Below are 12,804 nucleotides of genomic sequence, written 5' to 3' on the forward strand. Positions count from 1 at the left end.
AATTAAAATAATATTATTGTAAGTCCAGCACAAATTACTAAGCTTTCTGTTTTAAAGCAAGCTCTATATATTGAATTACATATTCTTATATTTCTCCTTCTGCATTATTACTGCGGTTTCAACACATAACGTAAACAACCTATATTTGAACCTAAACTAAGGTGTTCAGAGTAATTTTACATGTTTTAGGGGTTTATATCGACTTTCGGGAAAAATGACATCCCCAATGATCATATATACGAGCGATATATGACAATTGGGGATGTCATTTTTACCGAAAGTCGGTCTAAACCCATAAAACATGTAAAATTACTCTGAACACTTTATATAGTTAAGGTTCAAATATAGCTATAACAAATGCTCAGGTCCCTGTGATAAACAAGACATAAGCTTATTAAATCAACGGACCAACATAGTATCCTTTATGAGAGACAATTTGGTTCTTAAAGATACAAATTTGAGTATGTCGTTTTGCCAAAATAATTATATAAAGATTTATGAGGGGGCACATTGATATATAGTGGAATTAATTAAAAAATGGTTCATTGTGTATGTAAAATAATGTCCTTTTAGGCCCTCTTCTTTCCGCATCCTATGTCTTTTTGATATAATAAGATATAACTGTGTTTCAAGCAGAGACGTGTATATTTCATAACACAATAAAATATAATTAGTTCTCTGGTTCGAGTAACACTACTGTACACAATATTCACGGAATTCATCAGACATTAACGGTCCATAGTCATTCCAATAAGTAATATCAAATCGATTAAAAACGAATGATATCACCAAACGGGATTGAAAATTAAAACAGACCCTTCTTGAGAAAACGTACAAAGGTGTAATACCTGGTAAGGTTTATCAGAACAGTTTACTCATTATATATCTTAATTAGACTCCGATTACTAGAACAGCTATGGTGTTACATTCTTAATTGTGGAGAGATTTTTTTGTAGAGATACACGCAAATCTCTGAATTACACAGGTTAGTTTACTCAGAGACATATAAAGCCAATAATAAACAGTATACTACGTCTCTGGTGTACATGTCACTGACTGAGCAAAGGCAAATCAAAGCATTCATATTGGCTATGAATGCCAACTGAAGGTAGGCCAATAGTACTTTATACTAATGTGGCAGATATTAATTGTACATAGTATTACTGTCGCCTTTTAGTTTCACGCTTGAATTTCCCTCTAGCTCGATCGGAAGAACGGCGGGCTGGGAAACTGGTGGTCGCTGGTTCGATCCTTGGTGGAAGCACACTACTCTAGATATCTTCCTGTTACAAAAGGTATCCATTGTCCTTCCTGTGATGAGTGTTCGTTGACGCTTGGATTATTGCGGTGCTCAAGGGCGAACATATTTAAAAAGGGTAAATAGTGTGGCAGATTTTAATTGTTAATAGGATCACAGTCACCTTGTTTCGCACTGACGTCAGGGGGAAAATCTAGAGTGGAGGACTGGGAAGCTGGGAGTTGCAGGTTCGCTCACCGGTTTTGCTTTGTTTGGTTGTGTTTTACGTCCTATTAATAGCTATGATCATTAAAGGACGTGCCAGATTTTTGGGGTGGAGGAAAGCCGGAGTTCACGGAGAAATCCCACCGACCAACGGTCTGTACCTGGCGAGGCCTCGAACCCGCGATCCAGTGGTGGAGGACTAATGGTGGTGGTAGCAGAACGTCAGATCTTAACCACTCCCCCTCCCCCTCCCCCCCCCCCCCCCCCCCCCACACACACACACACCTCACGATCATCGGAGGAAGCACACTTCTTTCCTTTCCTTATTACACTAATATTTCCCAATTTTTGTCATTTCCTTTCCAAGAAAAGCAATAGCGATATAAATTTAACATGTATGCCAGCATGACAGCATCACGTCCATCTTATATACCCACTTAACTTAAACTCGACTTAATCATCCTATACATACTATTCTACACCAGCCACTTTCGCAATATGACTAACTGTAGGAACTGTACGGATGCCGAAGCTATTATAGCATGGCCAACAGGGACAGCTTATTACTAAACTGTACGATAAGCTAGCAAGACGATTTGTATCGTGAAGTTTCCATTTCTTGACAGTAACTTTACATGTTGTCGTTGATTCGGTACTCAAGAGTTTAATTCGCATTTCCGGATTTCCGTGAAAGGTACCGGCTGCGGACGAACATAATTAAAACACATGGTTTCAGGACATGGAAGGATGCAGACGTTGGCGGGCATTGGGTCGATGCAGTAGGAGACGCTTACACTTACGGGACACTTGGGTTTCTTCTCCTTGTACTTTTCAAGCGTCGCCATGTAAAGAGCTATGCGGAAAAGTGTCCATTTCCCTCTAAGTCGGCATTTAAACGGGAAAAAATATTAATGAGTAAATAATTTCTAGCAGCGAAAATGCGTGGAATAGATATAAAACCAATTGAATATGAATTTTTGAACTGCTGAGATATAAGGTATTGTTAATATGATACTGCAAATATAGCCATACTCATTATATCTATGAAAGTGATGGGGTTTCCCAGATTTAAAAAAAAAATGCTTTCAACACTTTCCCATCCAAGGACCAACTTTCGAATAAACTTTTTGATTCCGTGATGTGATATGGAAAAGGAAATCGTATTCCGGAAGAGCTGTCCTCCTTTGGGAAACTACTCAAAATAATGTAAAACAGGGTGAGCGAATTTCTTAAACTGCGACATGTGTTTCTTGGGTTAAAACAGTCTGCATTCCCATCTTATGTCCGATGTGGCCGAATGTGTAACGCACTTAACTTGTGACCAGAAGAAGTGAACGGTGCTAGTTCGAATCCACGTTCAGCTCCCCCCCCCCACCTTTGTGATCATTTTCCTTAATTAAGTAATACCGTATTTTTTTCAAATCAATGGAACATTTGATTTGTATTTTGATACCAATACCTATTGACTTATCTTCTATGGAATTATGTCAACAAATTACTGTACACGTCGTGTACAGTATATCTACGCTTTGTAGATACGACATAATTTTAAATGATATTTATGAATTGTTTTACGCTCCAATTGGCACTAGTGATTTTATCTGTTATCTAAACACAAACGCGTGATGCTGAAATACAAAAAAAATGTGGGATTGTTACGTCAGAATAAGGCAAAGCAAAAAATGTACAATCGCAAATATATTACCGAAATTCGGGAAAATTCATCGTTGAGGACAGTCTCATTTGTTTGAAATGCAGGACGACTGCACCACAAAGTAAGGATCGAATACACGTGTAAAACATGCTATTCAAAAATTATGCATATCATTTTGCCGTTCATAGGTGAAGGAAAAACAAAATCAAGGTGGTTTTGTAAGAAAGCATGTAACACTTATCATGACTCGGGCAGTAGTAATGAAAATTAAATCCTTTCAAAACTTGTTGGTAATGATTATACGATTTTGTTTTAAATACAGCATATTTTTTGTTTTAAATTCATAGAAATAACGCGAAATAGGCATTTTGTTGAGTCTTTATCGTGAAACATAGCCATAGCCTTGCATTTGGCTGCGATTCCCCGAGGACGCGTCATGACAGTACAAGGTGGCAGGCGCGAGCCAGCCGATCACTGCTTTGCAGGAATATTTCTTGTCATTTTTTATGATGTTTTTTTAATCAAGTATATTCACTGTATCTTTTTTTCATTGTATCTTAACAGTTTTATGTACTGAATGGTATGACAGTTTGCAGGAGTTATTTTGATCTCGTACTAGTTTTAAAATTAAACGCATCGCTGTACAGCAATGTTCATTTGTACACAACAGTCTAAGCTTGGGGCAAGTAACATGTAAACATTCTGATGATCCGGTTCCGGTTGCCATTTTTTTAGCTGTCCTGTTGGTACGTATTGATGGTGATGTTTCCTTTCTTTCTTGTCCGTCTCGTTTCATTTAATCTACTAGATACCGTTGCATTGCTTGATACAATATAATTAATATCGACAACTGCATACGTTTAGGCAATGCTCGGCTCTGAAAGGAAATGTTGAAGCCCTCTCTTATGACCCTCTCTTGCCCTTGGTCGATTGCAGACACAGTTTGGCCCTTCCTTTGTATTTTATTGAAAATCTGATATTTCATTTTTCGTCAAGTTCCATTTTTTAAAATCATGATAACGTTAATATCAAGCCTATTAATTACTGGTCGTCGTGACATTGGGCTTTCAAACGTGCGGGTTAAATATGATATACATCACAGGTCGAGTACACTCTGCCGATTGAGCTTTTAAAGACCTATAAATTAAAGCAAAGTCGCATAAAACAATAAGGTTTATGGTAATGTTGGCTACAAAAAGCATAGTTATATTAAATTACATGTTTACATTTACATTGTATATGTCGTAGTTACCAATAATGGCATGTCATTTTTCATAAATGTAAAATTTCCGATTTTTTTACATCATTATTTTTTAAAAAGAATACTTATATTTAATTTATTTTGTTATCAACCTCATGCTGCAATCTTCTTTTAAAAGCGACTTTGTTTCGTTTTCCTTAAAAAAGAAAATCACTTGAAAATAGCTCAAAAGACCTATTTCAGATAGGTCAATAGAGCTATTATAGGTCTTTACAGCTATATAGCTAAGCTCAATTGGCGGAGTGTACTGGACCTACATCATGTGACAGGATACTCCAACAGCCTGAGGAGTCTAATAAAGTAAATGTTTATCTGACTGGTCACTTGTGGAAAATAATACTTTAATTAGTAAACAGGTGGAACTCTAAGATTTTCAAACGTATGAGTGAAATGTTCCCAGTTTTTGAGTCGGATAGACTTTTGAAATAACCACAGGGTTCATTACAGATGTCTGAAATACACATCTGTGAAAGATGTGGATTAATTAGGTTGCCTTACAAGAGTCAGCTGTAGGGAATTTCCCTTTAGCTCAGCGTCAGAGCATCGGGCTGGAGAACCAAGGGTCGCGGGTTCGCGCCCCAGCGACGGCACTATCTTGTCCTATTACAAATTGGTGCCGTTTACCCTCCCCGTTCAAGGTAGGAGAACCCTTGGCGGGGAGTCAAAGAACCTGGGTTGGTGTTAGAAAAAAGGGGAGAATAGTGTAAAAGATATGTGCATTGATTAGGTTGCCTTACAAGTGTCAGCTGTAGGGAATTCCCTTTAGCTCAGCAGTAGAGCATCAGACTGGAGAGCCAAGGGTCGCAGGTTCGAGCCCCAGGGATGGCAAAATCTTTATCACTATTCCTCTTCCTATTACACATCTATGCTATACTGATATGGGTAACAGCTCACACAAACATGCAAATGTTTATATGTGATGTAACCCATATCAGTTAAGCATGATGTGTGTCGTTCAGACATTTGAAACGAACCCCTGTGATATAACACTACCATCAATAGGCCTAATAGCTGCATGCACAGTGAAACATTCTAAATATACAGTAAGTTGAAGACAGATTTTTAATAGGGTCAATACAAGCTTTTTAGCTAATTACCTGGCCGCTATGATTAAGGTTAATCAAATGAAATAGGAAACTTTATGGAGATGTCTGATCAGTTAAACATAAAAAAGGAGAAAGAATGCATATACCATAGCATTCATCTCATTGTTGTCTTTTCAGAGATGAAAAATGAAAAGCAAAAAATAACCCCCTTATACAGTTCTGTTCTAGTATTCTGTATATATAGAGATGTTTTTTTTCCCCCCAATAGATTTTGTTCTCCGGTAATCTGCAATGAAACTAAAAGGTATGAATGCAATTGTTGCAATCTTCAGTTGTCCTTGGAGGTGGCATTATGTCATTGTGTATATACATATGTATATATTAATTTTGTATTTAAAGTTTTTTTTTATACATGACTCGGGTAAAGTATTACCCCGACCCCATCCCCGCATTAAAGCCATTCTGGTCTCTGTGGCGTATATAGATAGATTAGCTGCTTTCCACAAGAATCGGCTAAGGAGAATTTCACCGAGGTTTGTTCAGTCTTGACACAAATACTTAGCCTTGCTCTCACAATGGCAAGCATTGCTGTTAATGCTGGAGAAGAGTCCGACAAGTTCATTTCTAGAGAAGGTGTCACTGTTGTAAATTACTAGCCGTTTCCTTTCAATTTGGCGAGGGAATATTTTCTTTAGCTCAGTTTGTAGAGCATCAGAATTGGACCAGAAGGCACCAATGTAGCAGAGGTCTTTATTTTTTCCATTGGCATGCTTTGCCTCCATGTAGGATTGAACATGCAATTTAATATCAGTAGTAAGTAATGTGTTTCTCTTTCAGTTTCAGATTAAATCACACTTCAATATGACAGATGTAGAAAAAATTTCCCAGCCTGATGGTGAGTACAAATCAACTGAAAACCATCAAATGTGGTCACAGTGATCAAGATTGGTACATGTACAGCAGTACATAAATCTGTTTTATTCTGTTCACTCTGTATGTTTCATCAAAATGCTTTTCATTCTTTACTTTGGATGCTTTTCCTTGATAGATCACTATTTGGAATAAAAGTACTTAAATCTGCTTTCAACAATGACCTTGAATATGGGTGAAGGTCATTTATTTAAATAAATTTGGAACCCTTTTTTCAAGCATGCTACTGGCCAAATAAGTTTACGCCAGACGAACGAACGCCACACTATGGCATAAGCTCACTTGGCTCTTCAGTTTTTAACTGATATGAATAAAAATGGTTTTGAAATAAATTGTTTTGGTGGAGAAAATATCTTTGTTAAACTTATTTGTATTACTAGCTAGACGCTGTCTGAAAATGCTAAAGGTAAAGGATACCTACTATGTTAGGAAAAAAGTTTTCTGATATACAAATTCCTTGTCTAAATACTTTTGGTTATCATATTTATCTTGCTCTGGTTAACAAATATACAATATACATATTGATTAAAAGTTATAAAAAACACTTTCTAAAGAATTAGTGTTTAGTGACTTTTCATAGTGATCTATTTATGTTTAGTTCTTGAACAATATTAAATGATTCATGTACATATAAATATACATGTTGTTATAATTTGTAGTAAAACTTCGTCAACTGGCGTACAAGCCTCGTTATGATGCTAGGTTTCCCAACCAGAATATGAACAAGTAAGTATTCACTTCAGTATTTCTTGACAAACAATTAAATTTATTAATCCAGGTGATAAGATACACTACATAAGTGCTCTCTTTGATTCTGAAAGAATTTAAAAAAAAGACCTTAAAGGCAAATCACAGACCCCATTTGGCGGAGTTATGGCCCCTTGAATAATGAAAAACATCATTACCTGCCGTTTCTGTTCATTAACTCTTGGAAATATTATCCGATTGTCTTCAAACTTAGTAACAGGGTTCAACGCATTAAGGGCTCAGCCAAGTTTGACAACCACACTTTAATCTGACTTTTTTTGGCAGAGGTATGGCCCCTTGATTAACGAAAAACATCATTATCTGCAGTTTCCGCTTCATATCTTAGCCAAATTCCTTCAAACTTGAAAACAATGTTTGTGTTCCTCTGTCTTTCCACCCATCTCAGGCTCTCTTTGGTTTTCGTGCGATAATTTCTGTAGATATTATTAAGATTTTTCAACCAAATTCTTTATGCTAAGTTTGCCAACCGATGTGATTTGTGCATATTTACAGATAATCAATGAGGTATAGGGCTTTTTTCTTCTTCCAAGTTTCAGGCTATACATTATGTTTCAACAGCACGATACTCACATGTTTAAACCTAGCCTCAATAATGTTAACCTACAATATGTCCTGCAACGGGGTATATAAATTCCACGAATTAGCTTGTTTAACTGATTGTAGGATGTGCAGGCAGTTTTATGTAGATTACCACATCTCTATAATTATTTACCTGATTGTAGGATGTGCGAGCAGTATTATGTAGATTACCACATCTCTATAATTATTTACCTGATTGTATGATGTGCGAGCAGTATTATGTAGATTACCACATCTCTATAATAATTTAATTGGTTTCAGGATGTGCTGGCCATGGCAGTAATATGTATTTTACTGATCATTGATATATGGTGGCTATAATTTCTCTATAATTATTTAATTGATTTGATAAAGGATGTGCTGGCAGTATTATGTGGATTACCACCGCTGTGTAAAGAAAATGGGAGAAGATTATGATGGATGCATGTACTTCAAGCGTGGCTACACATCCATTTGTCCTACTCACTGGGTAAGTACAGTGGAAATGGTCATACTTAAGGATGTAAATTAAAGTATAGACAAAAGATGTTTATTTATTCCTGGAAAGAACTGATTTTTATACCCCTTACTTTAACAAAATCTAATTGATGAAATCCAGGGTGTTAATACCCTCCACTTACCTGCCCTTATGTACATGTTTAATTCCCTTGGTGTTTTCTCTGAAACTATCAACTTTTAATTCATATTATAATAGTTACCAACAACAATGCTTTATCCTCCCTCTATTATAGGAAGGATAAAGCATTGTTGTTGTTAACTATTGTAATATGGTGTAGGTCAATTTTCGTCGTCTGCGACTTGAACTGTTACGTTCGAATTTGTACTGAAATTTGTAGTATTGAGGGACCCTGTAGTGGTTTCGGCTTTTACTAGGTGTACATACCCTTACTCGCGATATTAGTAGTACTCTGGGGGTGCAGCCTCGGGTTTTCGGAGGGACATTCTGTCTGGTTTGACGAATGTCTGCTTTGGTAATTTGGTTTATTTGTTATGACGGCCATCTTGCCAGGTGAGCCTGGGAACAGTTGTGTAATGGCTGTCATTGGTCGAGACCGCAATGGTGGAGCCAGTCATGGAGTCTCTTATTAACTTACAGGTTTCAACTTTGGTAGGTTCACTAGGGGTAAAGATGTCAGGGCTATATAAGTCGCACACGTGCATGAGACCATGCCTTTCCCTGCCAGAGATTTGGTGAGTTTCATTGGGAGTTCCGCAGCCATTACTGACACTTTGAAAGCAGAGCAAGCTAACATAGACATAGGATGCCGTTCTGAAAACAGAATAAGGCTCCTCCCTGAAAACAGAGTGACATGCAGAATTATCTCCAGGGTATATCTTGTACTTAGTTACCATGCTGCTTAAAACCAATTAGGTCTTTCTACACCAGAACTAACATGGGGTTGTAGTTTTTATTACGTTGTGTTTCTGTAGGAGGGAGGGTGGAAGTTGAGCCTGTCTCGTAGGCAGAGAGTTATGTACAGTGCCGGATATATATTCTAGGCTATTGTAATTACTGGCCAAATTGGGCCTATTAACAAGTAAGTAATGTGTGTACGGAGAGTTACCATGGAAACTTCTCAAGTCAGTGTTCCATGCATGTACTTCTGCAATTTGTCTTATTTTTGTTACTTATTAATTAAGTTTATGTTTTCCCTTGAGTATATTTTTTGCAAGTTATATTTTGTTACATTCCATGTTTCTACAGGCTTTACACATCAGTTACCTGATTTTTGTTGTTTTGTTATGTTTACTTCTGTTAAATGAAACCACACTTCGATTTAAAACTATAATAAACTCGCAGAACTGTTGGCCGCTGGTTTTATGTTCCAAGACGTGTACAGTTTGTACAATATTCAAAATTACACAACGCAAAGTCATTTTGGTGGCAAACTCTCGTCTGCCTACTAAATAATTGGGGCCGTGACCAGGATTAGTCGTATTAGTGAGGAAAGATCACAAGGTTCAATAACATAGAATCATAAAAATAAATTCTGACATAGATACTGATATGGAAGACTTTTATTTGTCTAAAGCAGGCTCTTGTGAGCTAGGGTTGCTAAGTTACAGTGAAGAGAATCTCCTTGGAGCTTCGTATATACCAGGTGATTCTAGAGGGAGACATTTTTCAAATACTTCCAACTATGAGGACGAAATACCTCCGGCGTCTGTTACACGTTATACCCCATTGCAGTCCAATAGTACACATTGTACAACTCCTAGCTGTTTCAGTCATAATGTAAGGTTTGGGTCCCCCGTTACAAGGACACCCAGAGCCCGGGACAGTTCTTGAAAACTATTATAATATGCAAGTTAACGTTATAAATTTATAGTTATTAGTTATAAAAATAAAAGTTTTGTAATATTTCCTGATAGAAATAAAAGTTTTGTAAAATTTCCTGTATCAACAGTGCAAACAATATTCCTAGAACAGCCGACAATATTAAGCCAAGATGTTGGCACCCAATTATGTGTTCATAGCCCTAAGAACAAAATTACTTCTGGTATTGATCATATAGACCTGCAGCAGAAATTTTGATGTAATCCTTCTACAAACCTCACCTCTTGTAAAGTTTACATTTCAACCTTCTGGGTCAAAAAGAAGGAAAATTTGATGTCATCCACTCATAAATTTGCTCTGTACACTTAGCAATTTTTTATCACTTCTATTTGCAAGGGTATTAGTATTTTCTGAGATGCCTTGTTTAGAAATGATTTTCTTTTCTATTTCAGACTGATCAAATGGATGCAGCTCAGGAGAGAGGATTTTTTGCATGCCGAATCATGGATAAATAGTGTCTTAGTGACAGTACAATGTATGTGTAAATTGGAACTTTAATTTGTGGATCTTGTTGAGGTTAATTGATGAAAAGCTTGTGTTACATTAGATAATAAAAGCAGCTTTGCATTATAACAACATGTATACATCTTTTTTTTTTTTTTTTAAAAATATGCAATTTTCTTCATTTAAAAAATGTTTGGAGAAAGATTTCATCGTAATACAAGGCAGTGCTCTTTTTCTGGAAACAAAATCTTTCTGATCTAAATAATAAAAAAATAACTATACCAGTCTGTTGTCCATCTGTAAATCAACATTCTATTTTCATCAGTTGTCCATCTGTTGTCCGACATCCGTCCTTTTCTTTGAGCGACTTCTTCAGAACTGGCAACCTTTGACAGAGTGCTATAAACTGTCTTCCAATAAATGACCTTGACCTACTTTCAAGGTCACTGGGGTCAAATATGTAAAAAAAACAAGAGGCCCATGGGCCTAAACGGTCACCTGAGTCCTACAGTATTTAATTTTGTTGTTGAAATATGTACCAATTTGAGTACAAAATAGTTAAGTATAACGTTAACTGAAGTTTGTCAGGACCATTAGCTGATCATTCCTAGACCGAGTTTCAGTTAAATCGGCCTATTAGAACTTGTTTTAAAGTTTGAAATACTTACGTGGCGGCCATATTGAATTTCTGAGCGACCCGAAAAATAACAACACCTGGTCAGGGAGATGTCAGTAACCTTCCCATGAAATATTAATGAAATCCCTTTGCCGGTATTTTTAGCTTAAGTTCAAAATGTAAAATGTTAACGGACGACGGACGACGACGGACGAAGACGGACGAAGACGGATAGCAATAGGGCACTTGGGCTAAAGCCCAGGTGTCCTAAAAACTTCTTCTGCATAAACAGGATGCCCAGAGTGTTGAAACTTGGCCAGTAGGAATCTGGCATGAAGTGCTCAACACTTTTCTCAAATAAATGACCTTGACTTTCAAAATCACAAGGGTCAGATGTGTTAAAAACCTGAAAACATCTTCTGAATAACCAAGACCCATAGAGCAAGGATATTTAGCTAGTAAGTACCTGGCATGAAGTGCTATAAAGCTTCCCTAAATGAATGACCTTGACCTACTTCCAAGGTCAAAGGGGTCAATTTTGTCAAAACTTTTTAACAATTTCTTCTGCATTCCCATGGCCTTCCTCTGGGTGATGATATTTGACCAGTAGCATGCTGGGATAGATTAGTATAAAGTTTCATTTAGTCTGGAAATTTCTATTCTTAAGCCAAGGAGAGTCAATATATGGAAATATTTGCAAAATTATCAAATATCCAGACAAGCGATACAGGCCGGCTTGGCCTCTTGTTTAAAACTAACATCAATAAACAGGAGAGAATGTTTGAAGAAGCTTTATTCAGAAGTCATTGTTGAAAATCTTGATTTTTTAGTATGGTCAAAGGTTGTAGATTCCAGTTTGTTCAGATCAGTACAGCTCATTTTTTAAATGCCATAAATAGGACCTTATAACATGGTACAGAAATGTTGATTCACATTAACTTGTGAAGCGGTTTGTTGTATTGTTTAGCAACATGCAGTTGGAAGGACGATAAGACTCAAAAAATATATTTCTGATATTTATTGATCATTAGTTTATGCTTATAACATTAGGTCAAATGTACAAAGATGTTGGATTCAATGCTCCAGTTCTTGTGACGATTGACCAAACCAACACTGGAGTGTCCAACAAGGGACCCAAGCCAACTATACTGCTCACTTGTATCTCTTTTTCTATGAACTTTATGTTGACAGAAGTAAAAACACATGTCTTATCCAAGACTTTGTTGGCCAGCACAGATTTCTAACTGACCCAAACAATTACAACAGCAACACTTCATCAGAATAATGACTGGAAGATTTGTAAGAAGTTTGATTAAAATAGGATCAGGTGACCATCTTGGATTCTGAGTAAACTAAATAAATGACTACCTACGTATACCTGTACAGGTCAGGAAAGGATTTATCAGATCACTTTTGGTTAGAATTTGCTACATTTGTATGTGATACTTGACAAGAAATTGAACTGTATTGGCCAATCAGAGGACAGACTGCCATCTTTGTAAATTGATCCAAAAATTGCTGCACTTTGCCAGGGTCATGAGAGGAATATTATATACAGTTCATACTGGCAAGGCAAAACTCCTCGAGTGTGCCACCGAAACCATTCCTGTTTAGAAAGATATCCTTGTACATCCATAGATCACAGGACAAATAATATTGTGGATCCATAGATCACAGGACAGATATCATTGTACATTCATAGATCA

General features: G+C 36.7%; 1 protein-coding gene across 1 annotated transcript; it reads left to right on the forward strand.

Moving 5' to 3' along the window:
• Positions 1-3,772: 3,772 nt before the first annotated feature.
• On the forward strand, positions 3,773-10,620 carry LOC110447517 (cytochrome c oxidase subunit 6B-like). The gene is made up of 5 exons (XM_021493275.1): positions 3,773-3,862; positions 6,261-6,318; positions 7,013-7,079; positions 8,055-8,169; positions 10,431-10,620. The coding sequence occupies exons 2-5, from the start codon at positions 6,285-6,287 to the stop codon at positions 10,491-10,493; spliced, it is 279 nt and encodes a 92-aa protein (XP_021348950.1). The 5' UTR covers positions 3,773-3,862; positions 6,261-6,284; the 3' UTR covers positions 10,494-10,620.
• Positions 10,621-12,804: the final 2,184 nt, after the last annotated feature.

The sequence above is a fragment of the Mizuhopecten yessoensis genome, unplaced genomic scaffold (assembly GCF_002113885.1).
Source record: "Mizuhopecten yessoensis strain PY_sf001 unplaced genomic scaffold, ASM211388v2 scaffold3453, whole genome shotgun sequence".
Classification (NCBI taxonomy): Eukaryota; Metazoa; Mollusca; class Bivalvia; order Pectinida; family Pectinidae; genus Mizuhopecten; species Mizuhopecten yessoensis.

Coding starts and splice junctions, on each gene's coding strand:
- LOC110447517 (XM_021493275.1), top strand. CDS start 6,285: ATGACAGATGTAGAAAAAATTTCCCAGCCTGATG. Junction 6,319..7,012: donor AAAAATTTCCCAGCCTGATG/GTGAGTACAAAT, acceptor TATAATTTGTAG/TAAAACTTCGTCAACTGGCG. Junction 7,080..8,054: donor CCCAACCAGAATATGAACAA/GTAAGTATTCAC, acceptor GATTTGATAAAG/GATGTGCTGGCAGTATTATG.